The 22,017-nt window shown below is 43.1% G+C and overlaps 1 protein-coding gene across 1 annotated transcript in view; it reads left to right on the top strand.

Annotated features, from left to right (window-relative positions):
• LOC118565912 overlaps positions 1 to 21,532 on the top strand; it is a 377,406-nt gene extending 355,874 nt beyond the window's left edge. Inside the window, exons 4-13 of the mRNA XM_036146990.1 lie at positions 15,967 to 16,025; positions 16,150 to 16,258; positions 17,213 to 17,271; positions 17,397 to 17,505; positions 19,431 to 19,489; positions 19,609 to 19,708; positions 19,818 to 19,888; positions 20,003 to 20,131; positions 20,302 to 20,445; positions 20,562 to 21,532. Of these exons, the coding sequence (XP_036002883.1) occupies positions 15,967 to 16,025; positions 16,150 to 16,258; positions 17,213 to 17,271; positions 17,397 to 17,505; positions 19,431 to 19,489; positions 19,609 to 19,708; positions 19,818 to 19,888; positions 20,003 to 20,131; positions 20,302 to 20,445; positions 20,562 to 20,631 (909 nt within the window). The 3' untranslated portion in view covers positions 20,632 to 21,532. The remainder of the gene's footprint in view (positions 1 to 15,966; positions 16,026 to 16,149; positions 16,259 to 17,212; positions 17,272 to 17,396; positions 17,506 to 19,430; positions 19,490 to 19,608; positions 19,709 to 19,817; positions 19,889 to 20,002; positions 20,132 to 20,301; positions 20,446 to 20,561) is intronic.
• The last annotated feature ends 485 nt before the right edge of the window (positions 21,533 to 22,017 follow it).

The raw sequence follows: 22,017 nt of genomic DNA, 5'->3' as shown, positions 1-22,017 counted from the left end.
AACGCCATGCATCTATTATTGATAACTCTTGGTTCATAAAATGTGTGGCTTTGAAACGAAAGTTTTGGGAAACTCTCTCTGGAATCCTGTCTATCCGATCATCTGGAGCATCATTAAAATCTCCACCAATGATCAGGAGTGCCTCTTTATTTTTTATTCGTAATTCCCTTATTTTGGATGTGATTTCTGTAAACATAGTTTCTGGCATGAGTGGTTTTCATTGTGACCGTATACATTACATATTATAGAAAGGGTATTGTCCAGTTGAATAAGATGATACACCACCTACCATTATTAGAGTTGTACATTTCTAAAATATCACCTGTAAACCTATTAAATAGAAATGCAACGCCAGCAGAATTATGTGTAGCATGACAAAAGTGTGCTTGATCTCCCCATTGGTTTTTCCAAAATTTATAGTCTGAGTCGCATGAATGTGTTTTCTTGTAAGAGGATAATATTAGCATTGTTTTTTCGAAGAAAAAGGAATATTGCTTTTCTCTTTATATGGTTTCTCAATCCACGAACATTAGGTGAAACTATCTTCAATGTGTTAAAATTAAAAACATCCATTCCAGTGAAGAAAAAATTAAAAAAATTAATATTTAAGAGCACAATGTCTGAAGAACAAAAAAAAGATAATGTAAGCCCTGAAAAAAAGGGCTTGCTAGTGCAAAGGCTTCGAGGTGTGAACTCTGAAGTTTAAACTCTGAAGTTTAGGCACCATATAATCAGTATAACTATGTTATGCAAGTAAAACTGGAATGCATTGCAATAAAATGTTTTTGAACAGTTAACAATTAAAGAAGATGTCAACAAACATTTTGACTTTTTCTCCCCCCCCCCCACCCCCCGACTCCTCCACAATAGAAAAAACAGAGCAAAAACAATCAGTTCTATAAGTGAGGAGAAAACGACAGACCCATGGGTGTCACGCTAGACATCTTTCAAAGAGTCAGCAGTGATTCTCTTTCCCTCGATGATCACATCAGGACCACGCCATGCTGTCTTCTTTCCATCTTTGCAAGCTTTTTCAACAAGTGGCCAAAGTTTATTGCGTCGCTGTTTTTCACCATAGGTCAAGTCCTCCGTAATTCGCAGCTTTTTCTCTGTTCATCACGGCGGCGGTCAAGGAGGATTTCCATATTTTCTGCCTGAAGGTGCGCATGGTGAATTGGATTATAACAGGACGGGGACTTCTGTCATCTCTGGGACGTCCACTCTGGGACGTCCACTCTGTGAATCGTGTCGACGAGAAATCCCAGCTTGCTCATTTCTTCTGGAGCCATCTGCCCAAAAAATTTGGAAGACCTGATCCTTAGATCCTCCATGGATTCATTGGTGGATTCCGGTAGGTTGAAAAAGTTTTAGATTCCAGCGTCAGCTGTAACGCTCTGCTTCTTCAATCTTTTCATCTTGTTCACTGAGCCGGTGGTTCATCATTTGTAGCTTGTCATTATTTATCTTTGTTATGTGTTTGATTCCTTCCATGTTTCTTTGATAGCTACTATCTCTTCAGTGTTATTGCTGATTTTTGTTCGAGAGATATGCACCTGCTTGTTAACTGTTGAATAGCTCTCAGTATGTCTGCATTGGAAACCTCATCGTTGTCTTTCGAGCATGCTTTCTTGTAGACAGGACTTGAGAGAGGAGTATCAGGTAAAGGGGAGCATAAGCTGAGCGGAGAATCATCACTCCAGTCCATCAAAATGTTCCCTTTTTTTTCTTTACGTTTCGTCATGTTGCTAGTGTTAGTCTTTGGCTAGTTAGCTCGGGGGTAAGTAGAAGAGGTCGAAAAGTAAAAGAAAAGGCTTCTCAGCATCGATAACGGGCTAGACTTTAGTTCTCTTATTGTCTTTTCGTTCACATACCAGTTCTTGAAAGTGATATTCCGTTAGTTTACCGCAGTTTATAGGTAAGTGGTGCACAAAACTCGGAGGAGCTCACAGCGAAGCGTGTGTGCAGGCTGCCATCTTGGCCACCACTCCCTATGTAGGTGTAAGGTAAGCGTACCCATTAAGCCCACCAAAATCTAAGTTTACATATTTTTCATAGACACTAAGATGGTTTATAAAGATGACTCATTTGTTAAAATGATGGATTAATCTCTCATTTGAAAGTGTATTCATTTACTTATCCATAATTTTTAAATAACAAATTAAAGACATGTTATGAATAAAGTCAAAAGTCTGTGTGTTCCAAATAAGCCCACAACCACATTTGTTTACACAAATATAAACATTTATTTTATTTTTTTTGGTAGTAAACACATATTTATTTCAATAAACATGTTATACATCTTATACACAATTTATTTTTAACTTGCATTTAATGTTTGGCTTGTAACAATGGACCACCACAAACATGATTAAGTAGGCCTAAAACTAAATTCATCGGTTTCAGTATTTACCATTTCACTTAACGTTACATTAATATTGACAAAATAAAAAATGTATTTATTTTAAAAGTAGAAAATGACATAACACCACAACAATATTTTGAAACACACAATGAAATAGACCAACATTGTAAACAGGTTACTGATCGGCCACTTTCATTTCTTTTAGCTTTCTTTTGTAAAGACTTTCAATTGCTTCGTGATTTCGAGACGAAAAGGGCCAGCACCCTTCAGCTTTGCTTGGCAAAGAATGATTTTCCTTTCCACATCTTCCACCTTCTCCTGTAAGGGAAGGTTGTAGGTGTTGTTTGGGCCTCTGTCAAGGAATGTCAAGCCATCTTTAGATCATATTACAACATTCATTCTGTTCTTAATTTGCCTATTTAGATTAGCCTAACACCTTGTTTACAGCCTACCTGAAGACACTCCGAAATCTCCTTCTCTACTCCTGAACTGAGGAAGGTTGTGCATCCCTGATGAGCCTCAAGACTAACTTTCTCCTTTAATCTTTTCTCTCAAAGACTTCCTGTCCACTCCATCTTGCTAAGAGAGACAAGTTCTTAATTGTGCCCTCATGGTAAAGGTGACATGCCTCGATGATTTTAGGACAGTTGCTGTAATTTTTTCCTTTTTGTTGTAATTTTTGTTGTAATTACCGTGAAATTGTTATGCAAAATTAACGTACATAACAATTATTCTGGGCAGTGTGTGATCTGTGATGTACTTGTGTTAATGAAGTTAGTAAGGTATGAGAAAATCAAACACAGGATTACAGTAAAAAGCTATCAAACCTCAAAATGTCATTATTTTCTATTGAAACACATGAGATGGGCTTAAATGGAAACACACTGGGCTTAAATGGTTCTACACTGACTACCAGGGAAATAAAGCTAATATGCTGTTACCAAAATGCAAGAAATGTATACAGAAATGCCTGTAGCCTAAATAAGCTTTAAAACTTGCCATTATAGTTATCCCTCTTTTGCCAAACTTTCTGAAATTAACAAGGATTCTTATTCAAAGTTAGCTTACGCTAGCTGTTTTTTGGGTCACTGTACCATTTAAGCACACCTTGGAAAAAAGGCCTTTTTTGAAAATATTTCACCCATCCAACCCTTATTGTGTTTTAATTTGAAGATTTATGTAAAATGAATCAGATAACATTTAGTGTGTATACTCAAAATGTTTAATCCTTAAGCAGTGTATCTATCAGTAGATCTACATGTATTGACTAATGATTAGCACGCTACGCTAACTAGCATGACTCATCTTTCCACATAAAACCAATAGTAAAATATGACAAAGATATTACCTGTTTACACACAAAAATCAAACCAATAATCTCCCAATTTACATAATATGAATGTACTTACCAAGTCAGTGGCTGAAAAATAGCTGAAAAGAGGCTCTTTCTGAGGGGTCCGAAAACACCAATGTTTTTGAAGCGACTTTATCTGAGCCTCATTGAGACTGCACGGATGTAGGCGGGCCTTATTTAATATTGACAAATGTGATTGGTGCCAATAAAAACTGTGTTTTTACACTTTTGTGTGATTGGACAAAATAATGAATAGCATTAGACAGGGCCCCTCTTTTTTTAAATTGACTTCAAATGGCAAATGGGCTTAAATGGTGCCTGGGCTTAATGGGTACGCTTACCTTATGTATTTGTAAATCTGACTCTGGTGACGTCAGTGCCTCACCAGACTATGAACCCTACCGCACGTCACTGATTTTATATATATATATATATATATATATATATATATATATATATATATATATATATATATATAATATTATATATATATAATATCAAAAAGTTAGTTAGATTAATTCTGGGCAAATAGAAACCTATCAATCAGAACATGTGTGGTAGAAAACAGATGAGGCTTGGATACCACTTTTAAAGAGGTTAGGATCACTGGTAGTTTCCCTTTAAAGAACACAACCAAATCCTAAAAATAGAAGGCACATGTGATATATAATATACATTAATATGCCTTTACATGTCACCCCAAACCCTTCAACTGTAGCTCTGACTATACGTTTACTAATGTTGTGCAGGACGGTGAACTACCTATTCATTTTCAAGCATATTTCAGTCTGCCAACAAGTGTTCCTCCTCTACTGTATCTAACTTTATCCATCTTCTTATCAATTCTGAATAGATTCCCTGTCCCTGCTGAAGAAAAGCATACCCATGGTATGATGCTTGCATCATACCATGGGGTATGATGCAAGCATCATACCATGGGGTATGATGCCAGTTAAAGGAGCCTCTAAATACAGCAGATCTCTATTTGAAAACAAATCCTGCTAAATATCCACCACTAATATAGAATGGGTAATGTTAGAAACAAAAGGATGTCACATCAATTGATCAAAATGATAAACCCATAGGGGGAAAAATTTAAAGTCACAGGAAAGTGAGACTGAAAAAGTGATGCAGCGTTCTGTGGAATATATTAACTTTGATTCATTTTTTAGTACACATTTATGAAGGTATAACATGCTTTTATTGTGCAATATATTTTGCTTTGAGGTCTGTCTGTTTATCAGAAGAAGAGAATGTTGAATAGGTTCTGTGTATGAGTATCAAGAGAACTTTCAAGGCCAGTCCGAGGCAGTGGGAAAGAACAGAAACGTTGGTTACGTACCGTAACCCAAGATTCTATGAATATAGGCGTAGCCCTTTTAAGGCCGTCGCTAGTGGGTTTATCCCTTTCGCGACGCGCGCGAGCACTGAAAACTTTAGTCCACGCCCACCTGCTGTGTTGGGCCCCCACTCCGGTCAGTATAAATAACGGTCAGACCGGACAATCGGCTCCCAAATAGCTATTTTTCTTCAGCCATTCAGGAACCAGTGAGGCCCGAGAACTTAAAGGGCTACGCCTATATTCATAGAATCTTGGGTTACGGTACGTAACCAACGTTCTATTTCATATAGGCTCCGCCCTTTAAGGGCCGTCGCTAGTGGGTTTAAAGGCGAAGCAGGATGTGGTCCATGCCTCACTGGGTCCAACCGAACCACAAGCCTAAACCACATGTTTCTCACAAGGAACTTCACCACAGCCTCCAGTGTGCGTAATTACGCACTCAGAAGCGCAATGCGCAGCTGAACCACCGAGAGGAGGAACCTCTCTGTTCAGGATGGAGGCCTGAATGACAGACCAGAGGTCTGTGAACAGTGATAACGAAGGTTATGAACTGTAACATTAACGCTGCGTAGAACTAGCCAAAGGCTCGCAGAGATAACACTCTTCAGTCATTAAGATGTCATCCTCTCTGTAGTGGTGCACACCACAGCACAGAGGTCTGGGCAGAGGTTGAAACCAAACCTGCTGCCAATGACGAAGAGGACAAGTTACAAACTGTAACCGTCTAACAATGAACGGAGCAGGTGAACAACCCCTGAGAGGGGCAGGAAACAATTAGCAGCTGAACCATAATGCTGCAACATAAACATGCCTGCTCGTTTTTGTCTTCATCATCTCTGGTCACAGAGAGAGAAGATCAACAGCAAACAGCAGAGGTCGCCAAATGGGACTGGAGAATAAACCTTTCCCACTGAGGTGGGAGGAGGTTGTCCAGGTGAGCGTAATGATCATTCTGTCAGAACTCTGAGAACAGAATGAGTCATGGAGAAAGCTGAGACATCGCGCAGGTAAAACCTGATAAATGAGCACGGAGATGACCAGGAAGCTGCCGTGCAGATGTCTTCCACTGTCATTCCTCCATGCAGCGCTGTGGAGGAGGAGATCCCTCTGGTGGAGTGAGCTCTGAGCTTCTCTGGAGGCTCCAACCCAGAGGAAACATAAGCCTGAGAAATAGCCTCACACAGCCAGTGTGAGAGGCGCTGCGCAGATAAAGGCTGTCCTGCAGAATTGTCTCTGTAATGCACAAACAGGCGCTCTGTGCGGCGCAGTGCAGCCGTGCGCGCCACGTAACACGAGAGCGCGCGCACGGGACAGAGGAGATGGCGCGTGAATTCCTCCTCAGAGCTGTGAGGAGGAGGATAGAAGCCATTCAAAGTTATCACCCTCGATCTGAAAGAGCTTGTAATGCTCTTGGGTGTGAACGCAGGATTAGGACGCAGCACAGCTGAGCTGCCGTCCCCCTGTACGCTGAGACAGGAAGGAGCAACAGAGAGGGCGGACAGATCGCTCACTCTCTTTGCAGACGTCAGCGCTAACAGCAGAGCTGTTTTCAATGACAGCAGTTTCATTGGAGCCTGATCTAAAGGCTCAAAGGCGCTTTAACCAAAGCGCGCAAAACCAGCGCTAAATCCCACTGAGGAACCAATGGACCGTGACACGGGTCTGTGTCTGCGTACACCTCTCAGGAAGCGCTTAGTCAGAGGATGGTTAACGACAGTTTCTGTCACCAAACCCTTCATGACAAGAGGAAATAGCCGCAGTATAAGTCTTAATTGTGCTGAGGGCTAAATTCCTGTCCATGAGCAGCTGGAGAAGAAACGTCCAATATGCAGGCTAGAGGACATGAAATGGGATCCACGCCTTTCTCCGCACACCAGCGCTCAAAAGCTTTCCATTTTGACGCATATAGCGCTGTTGTAGAGGCGGCCCGTGCGCCCTGAATGGTGCGCACGACTTCTTGCGGAAGACCGAGCCTCTCTAAGCGCTTCCCGCTCAGCGGCCAGGCCCAGAGACGCTGGCCTATTTCCGGGTAGCTCCTGATCGCTCCTCCTGCCTGGAGGAGCGCATCCTCTCTCCACGGCAGCTGCCACGGGCGGCCTGACAGCAACTGCTGCAGGTTGGGGAACCACGGAGCTCCTGTGCGCTCGGGGGCTATGAGAATCACCCGATGCTGTTCGCCGCGAACCCGGTCCAGGAGCCGCGGTATCAGCGGAACCGGAGGGAAGGCGTAAAGGAGCGTCTGTGGCCACGGATGAGCGAAGGCGTCCACTCCTAGAGGAGGATCCTCCTTCGGGCTCAGGGAGAACCACAGTTGACACTGTGCGTTCTCTCGTGTGGAGAACAGGTCCACTGCTGGCCTGCCGAACCTGCTCCAGATCTGAGAGATCAGGTCGTGGTGGAGGGTCCAGTCTCCGTGACGAGGACCCCCTCTGGACATGATGTCCGCTCCTCTGTTCAGGACACCGGGGATGTAAACTGCTCTGATGGAGAGCAGGTTGGTGCGTGCCCAGCACAGCAGCCGTCTGGCCACGTTCAGCAGCTGAGCTGAGCGCACGCCGCCTTGCCGGTTTATGTACGCCGCTGCGACCCTGTTGTCGGTGTGGATCAGAACATGCTGATCCCGCAGCAGGGGAGCGAAATGCTGAGTCACTTTCAGCACCGTGAGGAGCTCCAGCACGTTTATGTGGAGAGACGTGTGGTCTGGCCACTTGTCTCCCACTACCTGGGACAGACACGTCCCCTCCCCAGCCCGACAGCGACGCGTCTGTGAACACCGGGACGTGTGACGTAGGTCTGCTGAGGGGAACTCCCTCTGACAGAGTGGGCGGGTTTCCCCAGGTCGGCTGCCACTGACGGAGGGACTGCAATCATCCGCCTCTTGTGGCGCACAGGGTCTATGCGCAGGCGCGTGAACCATCTCTGCAGGCGCCTCATGTGAAGCAGACCCAGCGGAACCACCACGTGGGCCGCTGACATCATCCCCAGCAGCCGCATGACGGTCAGAGCTGTCACTGTGCTGTGAGGTCTGACCCGGCGGAGCAGCGCGGACAGCGCGTCTGCTCTGGGCTGTGAGAGTCGGGCTCTCATGGTGGCCGAGTTTAGCTCCACGCCCAGATAAACTATCAGCTGGGACGGGAGAACAGAACTTTCTCCCAGTTTATGGAGAAGCCCAGTTCTGTCAGGTGTGTGGCCAGAGCTCTGGTCTGCACCGCCGCTTCCTCTCTGGACCGAGCTAGCAACAGCAGATCGTCCAGATAAAAGAGGATTCTCATCCCTGCGGAGCGCAGCGGCTGCAGCGCCGTTTCCACGCATTTGGAGAACGTGCGTGGGGCCAGAGAGTAACCGAACGGCAGGCGGTTGTACTGATAGGGAATCCCCTGGAAGGAGAAGCGCAGATACTTCCTGTGTTTCGGGATGATGGGAACATGGAAGTATGCGTCCTTCAGATCTATGGAGGTGAACCAGTCGTTCTGGTGAACGTTTCTCCAGCAGCTGTCTGATTGTCAGCATGTGGAACCGTCTCTCCACGATCGTCTTGTTGAACAGGGACAGATCGAAAATGGGTCTCATTCCTCCCGTTCTTTTCGGGACCAGGAAATAACGGGAATAGAACCCCGTGTTTTCCTCCCCGTGGGGAACCCTGGAAATGACGTCTTTTTCCAGGAGTTCCCGCAGTTCCGACAGGAGAGCAGCGCTCTGCTCTGGAGAGGCCAGAAAACGTCTCCACGATGCCTGTGAACCGTGGAGGGTGAGACAGGAACTGCAGCGTGTAGCCTCTGCTGATCAGTCTGTCCATCCACCCTGTCCAGGGAACATACGCGCCGCCACTCTGAGCAGCGCTCCGAGAGCGGACGCGCATTGATCTGCTGCGCCGTGGCGCTCGTGGCTACGAGCCAGGCTAGGGCCCCCTGCCGCCGTCCTCCTCGGAGATTCTCCGGGGGGAACCCATGGGGGGCCCGAGCAGAAAGGGCTGTGGGTCAACCCGAACCACGGCTTTAACCTGCAGACCCGCCTCAGGGTTCTGAGGGGCAGCAGGGCCGGGCTGTGAGGAGGTGTGGATAACACGTCGCTTCACAGCCGGCTGCTGTGGGTGACAGCGAGGTCTCTGCTCCGCTCCTACTGCGCGATGAGTGAGGAGGAGAGATGGAGACATCAGCAGAGAACCCGGTGGGCTCTGGCTGAGCGCAGGGAGGTTCTCTGGGAACATGGTTGCTCTAAAAGAGCGGTTCCACCTGACGTTACACCACCAGCGACGTCAGCGTGGGTAAACGTCGTTTACCAGCTGGCTGCCGCTGTGCTGATTTTCCTCCGCTCTCACGGTGTGAGGAGTGAGGAAGAGGAGCAGCAGCAGCGTCAGTGAGCCTAGGCTGACCGCAGAGAGTTTCTCTGGGCTCAGGCCGCTCAGGGATTGTCTCGGCTGGAGTGGGAGGGACACTCCGCTCAGGACTCGTGAGGTAACGGTGCGTCTGAAACGAAAGTTTAGAGGCTACCGGCTCACAGTGGGTGGAGAATGTGCGTGAAGCCGCTGTGGGATCGTCCGATCTCACTGCAAGGCTGGAATCTGCTGGGATTTTGCCTTCTGAGGAAGGTTTATGTTTTATTTTAAAACATTTCATAGATCCAAATGACACACATTTCCTGTTTCCTGTCTCCTCTGTCCTCTCGGCTGATGACGGCCTCTCTGGGCCGCAGGCTGCCGCGCTGGGCAGGGCTGCTGGTGCCGGGAGGAGGCGGAGGCTGCTGGAGGAGCGGAGCGGGAGAGTCCAGGAGCCGTGGAGCGCCTGGACTCCTGCCGCTGGTTACGGCGATCCCGCCAACCACCAGAGGAGCGAGGGACGCGGGTGCCGGAGCGAGGCCGCACCAGGTCTCGAAGCGTATCCGACTCCTCGGCGGTTTTCTGGAGCTTTTCCAGCGCCGACTTAAAATGAGGCCCGAACAGGGCATCCTGGCTGATGGGGCTCCCCAGCATCTCCTTTTTCAGATCCTCCGGGATGGAGGAGAAAAGATGCAGCCAGACGTTCCGCTGGATCATCGTTTGCCAGGCAGCGATGCGGGCAGAGCAGACAGCTGAAGCCGCGCAGAGGCTCAGGATGGCGTCAGCGGAGCTGCCAGAGCTGGTTCTTCGCCTCGGCCGGCAGATCCAGCTCCTCTGCCGTCTTCGAGAAATCGAAGGCCAGGAGGGCGATATTATTAGTGGCCGCAGCAAGCTGAACGGCACACTGATGGGATCTGTCGGAAAACCCCACGGTCAGCTGATCGTGTTTCTCGGGGGGAACAGGCCGCTGTCCAGCGAGGCTGTTGGTCTCAACCCCAAACACGGAGGCGAGGCTGGCCTCCAGAGGAGGGACGGGAGGAAAACACCGTTCGGTGAATCCTTCCACCCGAGTTAAAGGCGCGTATGTGGAGGACCGGCGCCTTTAATTGGCGGGCTCAGCTGCTGAATCAGACAGATATGCCGTGACAGCAGGATACTGAGGCCAGATCGGGCTCCGGGCGGCGGACGTGAGCCGAACCGAACCGTCCCGCTAGATCGTCTGATCGAGGGCGGGGTTGGGGTAACGGCAACAAGCCAGACCCTTTACGGTGCGCTGCCCCTCCGGATCATCGCTGGAGCTCCAGGAGGAGCGCGCTAAGGGCCGGGAGCGGAGCGGTAGCTGATGGCGGGAGATGAGGAGCGGCTGAACGTCCGCCCAGCTGCTCCTCCTCCTCGGCCCGGCTCCGCGGCTGAGAAGCGGCAGCGGTGCCGCTGCTGCCATCGTTGTTGAGGCGGGAACCGTTAGATTCCTGCCCAGCGTTAAAGAACGCGTCCAGCGGGTAGCTGTCCATGGCGGGAAAAGCCTCCTCGGCGGCCGCCGTGAGCTAGCTACCCTCCTCTGTTTGTCCTCCAGCGGGAGGAGCTCACAGAAGGGGCAGAGGAACGGGGCGTGAGGGCTCGCCTGCATGCCGCGGACCGAGGCAGCGCTCGCACACGGCATGGAGGTCGAACCCCATGATGCAGCTGTTCTGGCAGGAGAGGCACAGACGGATGCTGCTGCCTCTGCTGCTGGACATCTTGATCTTGATCAGTGCTCTTCAGTCGCTGAAGAAAAAATGGGAGCCGATTGTCCGGTCTGACCGTTATTTATACTGACCGGAGTGGGGCCCACACAGCAGGTGGGCGTGGACTAAAGTTTTCAGTGCTCGCGCGCGCGCGAAGGGATAAACCCACTAGCGACGGCCTTAAAGGGCGGAGCCTATATGAAATAGAACTCCGGTTCACATGCAGCTGGAGAAAATAATGAGGGAAGATAGTTATTAGGGAGTAAGATAGCGATAGGATGTGTGCGTCATTCATTGTGTGACTTTGTATAATCTATGTTCTAACTTTAATAAAAACCACCTGAGCGGGAGAGAGACGAGAGTTGTTGCCCGGAATCGGCAGGTGTACCATCTCTCCCCTTTGCAAAGGTGAAACTGAAATTCTGCGTCCATGGCTGAGTTATTATTTTAAAGTCCTGCACAACGAATTAACGAACCCGGGGAAGCAGACGCCTTCAACAGTTCTGGTCCGGTTTGCTGAAATGTCAGTGCAGCAATTCAAAATGGTACTTAATGGTTTGTGTGGGCCCTAGGTGCTTCAATGCATGCCTGACAATGCTGGGGGGATGCTCCTTAGGAGATGATAGATGGTGTACTGGGGTATCACCCCCCCGATCCAAACCAATACATCAGTGAGCTCCGGGACAATTGGTGGTGCAACCTGGTGGCGTCAGATGGACCTAAAGATGATGTACCAGAGATATTCTGTTAGATTTAGGTTAGAAGTATTGAGGCCGGTCAGTGGTATCAATTCATTTATCATCCAGGAACTGCCTGTACACTCTTGCCACATTAGGCCAGGCTTTATTGTGCACCAAGAGGAACCAGGGACCCACTGCACCAGCAAAGGGTCTAACAATGGGCCAAAGGAAGTCATCTCGACAGCCAGAGGCAGTAAGAGGCACGTATTGATGTGCCACCATAGTGGCACTGGTATTGACTCATGCTACCAGTAGTAACCCTGACCCTTGTCAAACGCAAAACTATGGAAAAGCAGTCAGAAAGAATAAAGAGGGCGAAAAAATCTCTGTGGCCTCCACCTGAAAAACCATTCCTCTTTTTGGGTTTTAATGTCATTGAACACCAGAACAGCTGATCACTGACTAACTACTGAAATCACCACATCAGTAATCCACACATTTAATTGACTTGATATGACTGAAACTCTAATTAAAAAGTGTTAATGTCTTCTGTTTTTACTTTTTTTTAGCAGGGTATAGTTTTCAGTTCTTTCATTTTACCATAGAAAATAAATGCAGCACAAAAAATCCAAAAGAACCCAACAGGCCTGTGATTTTTATGCGTAGGTCTTAAAGGTTTAAATCCAGTCAGACATTTGCATTCTTTGTTTGTTTTTAGACCCGAGGGGTATGAAAAAAAAAAACCTTGTCACAGTTGATTTTCTTAACTGCTAAAAATCAGTGACTGTATTGGTGTGTGAGTGATGGGTAACGGCTGTCTGTATGTGTGTGTGTGCTGGTGGGGGCTAACTGTCTGACACCTGCAGCTCTTCATACTCAAAATGCAAATCCAGGCTCACCCCACCCACACCGTGACCCCTCCTTCGATCCCAGAGATCTGGGGTTACCGGCCAACGACTTTAACCAATCTAGATCAGATTTAGATTATAGCCCAAGGCTGACGACATAAAACAGCATCAACATGTTGCTGAGAAAATAATACCGGCTAAATTTCCCTCTGATATTATTTCCAGATCTTGTCAGTTGATATAGCTGGTAACTCTACCTTGCTTTGAGTCGGTAACAATAACATGTTTTTAAATCCTTTAATAAAGACAAGTGATTAAATTGCAAATACTAGCTTATATGATTCTATGTAGACACAAATACAAACCCAGTGGATATGATTATGCTTTCACAACTTTACTCCAACTTTAAGTTAAAAAAAAATCCTTCATGTGTAGAAAAGGGTGGTGACTCAGAACAAACATGACAAAAAATAAATACATTTTTAAGTCATTTAACTAAGCAAAGTGTTAAAGCTCCATGTATCAAGTTGCAGGTGCTGAACTCCTAACCAGCTCTGGGGCCGCAGTCCTGAAGCCCAGCCTGACCACTGACCCCTCTGCTGGGAGCTACTTAAGGATGTCTCCCTGTGGGGAACAAGTAAAGTGCTGAATTAATTGTTATTGTTGTGTGGGAAGTGAGGGAGGAAAAGCACCTGTTTTATTGGGTACCACATTTACTCTCTGGGGAGACTGGAGACGCTCCTGGCTATTACCCAGCTCTATAGCGGTGAGGCCAGCAGTTCCTTGGCCTCTCGGCAGGGGACGCTCAAGGGGCACCGCTCCTGATCCTAAAACTTTAGAGTGACAGCAAGTTATGGATGTTTTATTAGCGAGTTTTGCTAAACAAGTAAAGCACTAAAAAGACTCTAAACATACAGCTGGAACGGGACTGATCAAGGAAGGCTTTCCTCCTTGGCAGGGATCTCCATTGACACTGAGAGACTTTTAAATCTGAAGAAGATAAAGAGAACTTTTACTGGAAAATGATGATATTTTTGTTCAGAAAGAGCTCCGCATGGACTTCAATTATAAGTAGAGGTAAGACAGCAATAATTATTCATGTTTTATTTTTGTAATTAAATGTGTGTAATGGGGTTATAGTTTTTAAATGTGTTACAAATGCAGAAATCCATCAGAACCCATAAACTGTTACCAATCAGATGACAAATAATTTAGTTTTATTTTTTTTCATCAAATAATCAATATTTTTCCATGTCTCTTGGTGAATTAATTTGGCTCAATCAGTCTCCTTCAGCACTTTGCAATAAGTCTGCTCTGTAGAGTGTATGTATTTGTAAATCTGACTCTGATGACGTCACTGCTCCCAGCATACCACAAAAATGGCAGAACAGGATAGATTTAAGGAGATTTGCTCTCAGATGGACCTCAGAACAGGGTTAAAATGAGGGAATGGGGGGTGTAATTAATAAGGAATTCTGACCAAGGCATTGCAGTTCCACTTTATATGGACCACAACTCATTGATGCAGCTAAAAAGCACGATGTGTCCCCTTTAATAAAAGTGTACCATAAGTCTAGCCGGCTTACTAAACTAATGATCACATTATGACCAATGAATGAGTGAATTGAAAGAGCAGGAACATTGTTGAAAAATTAACAACATTAAACTCCTCTTATCTCTGTCAGCTTCTGCAATGTGATAACAACAAGCAGTTTTCACACTTCTCAAATGATGTATAAAGAAAAACAGTTGCTTTTATAGCACACAATCCTTATTTTTATGATTATGTCTCTATAGTGCTAGAGTGCAAATTCAGTATTCAGTTTTTGAACTGCTGCAGTTTTTTGGTGAAAATGGGGGGAGGTGGGAGGATGAATTATAAGGCATTCTCCCTGGTCCACTTGTGTGAAAAAAATACATTAGGTATTCTTGGATCACAGGAGATGTTTTATTTTAAAGTGTAACTCCCCCCGATTTAAGGGCATAACACCACAACCAGACACTTTTGGGGAAAGAAACGCCACCAAAGTGGTAGATTCAAAGAGAGAGATGGGGGTTTTAAGCAGAGCTGAGTACTGCGAAAGTCCGGACGAAGGAAAACTGTGTTTCATTTCCAACATGAGACCCACAACTGAGAGGAGGTCCTCAATATTACACAGTGGTGCTCCAGGAAAAACCGCATCCAGAACACCAGCAAGACCAAGGAGTTCATCGTGGACTACAGGAGGTCCAGGAAGACTGAACACGCTCCTCTCTTAATATACGGGGAGGTGGTGGAGCGTGTGTTGAAGGTCCAACAACAGCTCTTCTTTCTCAGGCAACTGAAACGCATTGGACTTTCTGCTCATAAGCCTTTATAGAGCCAGGAGTGAAAGCACTGAGCATGACAGTGTGGGATGGCAGCTGCACTGCATTAAATGCGGGTGGTGTAGCTGATTAATTGATCAATTATTGAATAAATGGCTCCTTTTTGTTGCATTTAATTTTTGGCCCTGTGTTTATTTCACTGCGTCATTATGCTGAAAAAAAAAATCCTGGTGAGGACCCTAATAGTGTCTTGCCTAAAGACACTAAGACGGTCAGACGAGGGATTGAACCGACAACCTGCCAGCTGCAGGAAACGCCCCCTAATTCCCTCCTCCCACTCTAACAAACTACCGTCTAAATGCAGCTGTTGGTTTTACATGTAAAGTTTGTGGCACTTCAATGCAAAATTTGGAGAAACCGTAGGTGGTATGAAAATAGTGTCTTCAATTTTAAAACAATATGATGGATTTCTCTAAAAACAGAAGGTTAAACTGTGTTTCTACATGAAAGTATGACAACATAGTAAAGCCTAAAAAATAGTGAATTTTAATTTCTATGTCTTTAATGGGGCATAGAATTGTATTATATCTCTAATTGTTGCTATGGGAGGCCCCAACAATTGTGTTTTTAAAAATGTACACAAATACACTTAAAATGTTTATTTTTGAACAGCTGCTAGGTTATAATGCGTCCGCATGATGCCAAAATGATTTCATTCAAATATCAGCACTTAAGATATCCCTTAGCAGACATTTGAAAACCCACTTTCCATATATTACGGCGATAGAGAAGTACTTGCTTAAATTTATCACAGTTTTTGAGATACTTTGCTCAGTAAGTGTGAAGATGTTTTCCTGCATTTGGAAAAAACAAAAGGTATGAACCTGATTCTTTGTGTAATCTGCTGATTTGACTTAATGCACTAAGATGATTTCCACTCAATTTGATCGTAATTTAGTTTGACTTGTTGCTACTAATTTGTGAAAAGGTAACACTATCAAACTTAAATATCTGTTTTTACAACTTTTTAACAGAAAAGCCCTCCAGGGGATGTACGCTCTGGAGATGGTGATAGCGCAAGTCTGCAGAAGAGGTAAAGTTTTATAACAATCCTAACTTGTTTCCATGTAGTTTTAATTTATCAGATTTATTTTCCTGTAACAAATGACTTGGACACCCACAAATTTGACATTTTCTGCTTATTTTTCTGATATCAGGCTACAGAGAGAGGCATGGTCTCCCATTTCCACCACAACCCCTGATACCAGCGAGGCTCCCAGGACTAGAAAAACCTCCTTCTGGCAACGCTGGTCTCTTCATAACAAGGTATGTATAGCAGAGCTGATCATTTTAATTAATAAGCAGCAAAGAAAAGTGGTTGTAATTTGTGAGTGTCAGCACAGTCTGAGCTCATCTGTGTGGATTTAGAAGAAAAAGCAGACCCATCTCCCACAAAATGTGGACAGGGTCACAATCCTGTCACCCTCTGTGACAGAAAGGAGGTAAAACAGCAGTTTTCATCAACAGCAGTTTTATATTTTATTATTTTATGTAGGAAAAACTCCCTAATTCCCTCCTCCCACTCTAACAAACTACCATCTAAATGCAGCTGTTGGTTTTACATGTAAAGTTTGTGGCACTTCAATGCAAAATTTGGAGAAACCGTAGGTGGTATGAAAATAGTGTCTTCAATTTTAAAACAATATGATGGATTTCTCTAAAAACAGAAAGTTAAACTGTGTTTCTACATGAAAGTATGACAACATAGTAAAGCCTAAAAAATAGTGAATTTTAATTTCTATGTCTTTAATGGGGCATAGAATTGTATTATATCTCTAATTGTTGCTATGGGAGGCCCCAACAATTGTGTTTTTAAAAATGTACACAAATACACTTAAAATGTTTATTTTTGAACAGCTGCTAGGTTATTATGCGTCCGCATGATGCCAAAATGATTTCATTCAAATATCAGCACTTAAGATATCCCTTAACAGACATTTGAAAACCCACTTTCCATATATTACGGCGATAGAGAAGTACTTGCTTAAATTTATCACAGTTTTTCGAGATACTTTGCTCAGTAAGTGTGAAGATGTTTTCCTGCATTTGGAAAAAACAAAAGGTATGAACCTGATTCTTTGTGTAATCTGCTGATTTGACTTAATGCACTAAGATGATTTCCACTCAATTTGATCGTAATTTAGTTTGACTTGTTGCTACTAATTTGTGAAAAGGTAACATTATCAAACTTTAATATCTGTTTTTACAACTTTTTAACAGAAAAGCCCTCCAGGGGATGTACGCTCTGGAGATGGTGATAGCGCAAGTCTGCAGAAGAGGTAAAGTTTTATAACAATCCTAACTTGTTTCCACATAGTTTTAATTTATCAGATTTTATTTTCCTGTAACAAATGACTTGGACACCCACAAATTTGACATTTTCTGCTTATTTTTCTGATATCAGGCTACAGAGAGAGGCATGGTCTCCCATTTCCACCACAACCCCTGATACCAGCGAGGCTCCCAGGACTAGAAAAACCTCCTTCTGGCAACGCTGGTCTCTTCATAACAAGGTATGTATAGCAGAGCTGATCATTTTAATTAATAAGCAGCAAAGAAAAGTGGTTGTAATTTGTGAGTGTCAGCACAGTCTGAGCTCATCTGTGTGGATTTAGAAGAAAAAGCAGACCCATCTCCCACAAAATGTGGACAGGGTCACAATCCTGTCACCCTCTGTGACAGAAAGGAGGTAAAACAGCAGTTTTCATCAACAGCAGTTTTATATTTTATTATTTTATGTAGGAAAAAACTCCCTAATTCCCTCCTCCCACTCTAACAAACTACCGTCTAAATGCAGCTGTTGGTTTTACATGTAAAGTTTGTGGCACTTCAATGCAAAATTTGGAGAAACCGTAGGTGGTATGAAAATAGTGTCTTCAATTTTAAAACAATATGATGGATTTCCCTAAAAACAGAAAGTTAAACTGTGTTTCTACATTAAAGTATGACAACATAGTAAAGCCTAAAAAATAGTGAATTTTAATTTCTATGTCTTTAATGGGGCATAGAATTGTATTATATCTCTAATTGTTGCTATGGGAGGCCCCAACAATTGTGTTTTTAAAAATGTACACAAATACACTTAAAATGTTTATTTTTGAACAGCTGCTAGGTTATATGCGTCCGCATGATGCCAAAATGATTTCATTCAAATATCAGCACTTAAGATATCCCTTAACAGACATTTGAAAACCCACTTTCCATATATTACGGCGATAGAGAAGTACTTGCTTAAATTTATCACAGTTTTTGAGATACTTTGCTCAGTAAGTGTGAAGATGTTTTCCTGCATTTGGAAAAAACAAAAGGTATGAACCTGATTCTTTGTGTAATCTGCTGATTTGACTTAATGCACTAAGATGATTTCCACTCAATTTGATCGTAATTTAGTTTGACTTGTTGCTACTAATTTGTGAAAAGGTAACATTATCAAACTTAAATATCTGTTTTTACAACTTTTTAACAGAAAAGCCCTCCAGGGGATGTACGCTCTGGAGATGGTGATAGACGCAAGTCTGCAGAAGAGGTAAAGTTTTATAACAATCCTAACTTGTTTCCATGTAGTTTTAATTTATCAGACTTTATTTTCCTGTAACAAATGACTTGGACACCCACAAATTTGACATTTTCTGCTTATTTTTCTGATATCAGGCTACAGAGAGAGGCATGGTCTCCCATTTCCACCACAACCCCTGATACCAGCGAGGCTCCCAGGACTAGAAAAACCTCCTTCTGGCAACGTTGGTCTCTTCATAACAAGGTATGTATAGCAGAGCTGATCATTTTAATTAATAAGCAGCAAAGAAAAGTGGTTGTAATTTGTGAGTGTCAGCACAGTCTGAGCTCATCTGTGTGGATTTAGAAGAAAAAGCAGACCCATCTCCCACAAAATGTGGACAGGGTCACAATCCTGTCACCCTCTGTGACAGAAAGGAGGTAAAACAGCAGTTTTCATCAACAGCAGTTTTATATTTTATTATTTTATGTAGGAAAAACTCCCTAATTCCCTCCTCCCACTCTAACAAACTACCGTCTAAATGCAGCTGTTGGTTTTACATGTAAAGTTTGTGGCACTTCAATGCAAAATTTGGAGAAACCGTAGGTGGTATGAAAATAGTGTCTTCAATTTTAAAACAATATGATGGATTTCTCTAAAAACAGAAAGTTAAACTGTGTTTCTACATGAAAGTATGACAACATAGTAAAGCCTCAAGAATAGTGAATTTTAATTTCTATGTCTTTAATGGGGCATAGAATTGTATTATATCTCTAATTGTTGCTATGGGAGGCCCCAACAATTGTGTTTTTAAAAATGTACACAAATACACTTAAAATGTTTATTTTTGAACAGCATTGCTAAGTTATTATTTTTAACTTGTTGCTACTTATTTGTGAAAAGGCAACATTATCAAACTTAAATATCTGTTTTTTTAAACAGATAAGCCCTCAAAGTGATGTACGCTCTGGGAATGGCGAAAGCTTAAGTCTTCAGAAGAGGTAAAGTTTTATAACAATCCTAATTTGTTTCCACGTGGTTTTAATTATTTTTTTTTCCCTGCCACAAATGACTTGGACACCCAAAACCTGACATTTTCTGCTTATCTTGCTGATATCAGCCAGCAGACAGAAGCACCCTCTCCTTCTACCATCACAACCAGCGAGGCTCCTAGAACTAGAAAAACCTCCTACTGGAATTGTTGGCGTCTTCTTAACAAGGTATGTATAGCAGAGCTGATTATTTTAATAAATAAGCAGCAAAGAAAAGGGGTTGCAATTTTTAAATCTCAGCATGGTCTGACTGATTTCATCTGTGTATACTTAAAAGAAAAAGCAGAGCCATCTCCAACAAGATGTGGACGCGGTCACAATCCATTCACCCTCAGTGACAGAAATGAGGTAAATTAAAACTTCATCAACTGCAGTTTAATATTCTATCATCTATTTTTAAGTTGTCGTTATAGAGGTGTATGCCACCACAGAATTAATTTTCTTTTTTTCTTTATTTTACAGTTGTTGCACAAGTGAGAAGTCTCAGGGAGGAGAGACTGGTGTCGAGTTCAGGGCCTCACCTGTTCTTGACAGTCCTGTCTCTGCTCACCATGAGCCGCATCTCCAAGCAGTCCAACAATGCTCCACCACGTATGAGTTTCTTTACATTACAAAGTAAAATATAAATATACAAATACAGATGTGAGATTGTTTTGCCCCAGGAATCATTGGTTACTTGTTTAGTTTTTTCTCCACTTGTCCTCAAATTAAACTAATAACTGTCTTGTGGACAGTCTTAATTTTTTGTGTCTTCTTCATAGTATACAATGCACTGGTGATTTTGGGGATGTTGAAGATGGAGGACTGGATGGTTTTCCTGCATCTTCCAGAGAAGGAGACTCCCACACTGGCCAGAACAGCAGAGTGGAAGAGACTGTCTTGTCCTCTACTGCCACAGCACAGATGTAAGTTATTATTTAGAGCTCAATGATATTTATATTTTATAGTTTTTCCAAGTTTCAAATGAAAAGTCATGTTGATCTGTTTTTGTGTGGTGATTTTTGTATTGCTTCATTACCAGCATAAACAACCAAGAGGACTGCAAAGAAAGCGAGGCTGATGTCCAAGACAACATCCAACCTGCGTCTTAAAGTCAAGACAAGACTCCCGAGAAAGATTGGTATGAAAACTGTCTAGTCTGGATTCAGGATGTTTGAATAGAATCATGCATATGCACTTACACACTTAGTATTTTTTTTCTATTTTTCTGTTGACAATTTCTCTGTTTCAACACTCAATATATATTTGACCTCCCTTAACTATCACAAAATAGTCTGCTGCAGAATTAAAAACTAGGTACTTGGCATATTATGGTCTGCATGTTTACGTATTAAGAATGTTGTGTAATTACAGACGTCTGAATGTATTTGCGTTCTCTTTCCAGCCCTTGAAGAGCTAACGCACCTGCCATCAGGGCTTGCAAAATGAGTCACATTTCTTTAACTTTTCCACATATAGTCACATTACAACCAAAAATACAAATACATTTTATTGGAGTCTTATGTGAAAGACAAAGTGGAATACAACTGTGATGTAGCAAGAAACTAATACATGGTCTCTTTTTTAACAAATAAAAAACTGAAAAGAGCAACGTGCAAAAGTATTCAGCACCCCCCAGTAAATATTTCTTGGAACCGCGTTGTGCTGTAATTACAGCTGCAAGTCTCTGCCAGTTTTCCACGTCTTGTGACTGAAATTTTTGGCCATTCTTCTTTGCAAATCAGTTCAAGCACAGTCAGATTAGATGTAGAGCGTTTGTGAATAGCAGTTTTCAGACCTTATCAGATCCAAAGATTCTTAATTCGGTTTAAGTGAGAGGTCGACCGATACAGGTTTTTAAGGCAGATACTGATTATTTTGACAACATGCAAATCGGTACCCGATACGTGAAAAGTAAAAATAATACAATTGAAAATGTTGAGTACAACACAAAGTATCCATCTTTTAATAATAATATTATTAATAAACATAAAGACACTTTTGACATTCTCTTTAATTTCATAGTAACATCTACCCAATTATATTTAATTACTCAAATGCAGACTTTGGTGAATTAAAATCTGCTATTAATTTGATTATTAAAATTGGCTGATTACAGCAAGTGTTTTCAAAGAACTGACCCAAATACTGTTCTTATACTGCTAGACCAAAAAAAGTTACATTTTTTATTGTTAAAGAGTCAAATTAAATTATTCAAAATAATCTATAAACTTGGTGAATACAACAATTGAGCAAAACCCTTTTTTAAATTTTGGATCTAAAATAATTTACACGTTAATTTTCTACAAAATATCTGACATTTAAAATAGTTGTATTTTGCTGAGCAGGTAAAACATTAATGTTATTGTTTTGGTTTTAAAAAACAATTGTGTTCATTTTTCGTTCCTTTGACTTGACAATTTTGGCCCATGTACCGAAAAGTTAGGACTCCCCTGCTGTAGAGGCAACTGCAGTAAATGGATGAAAACTCATTTTAC

Source organism: Fundulus heteroclitus, chromosome 14, assembly GCF_011125445.2.
Source record: "Fundulus heteroclitus isolate FHET01 chromosome 14, MU-UCD_Fhet_4.1, whole genome shotgun sequence".
Lineage (NCBI taxonomy): Eukaryota > Metazoa > Chordata > Actinopteri > Cyprinodontiformes > Fundulidae > Fundulus > Fundulus heteroclitus.
This window is presented reverse-complemented; position numbering and strand designations above follow the sequence as displayed.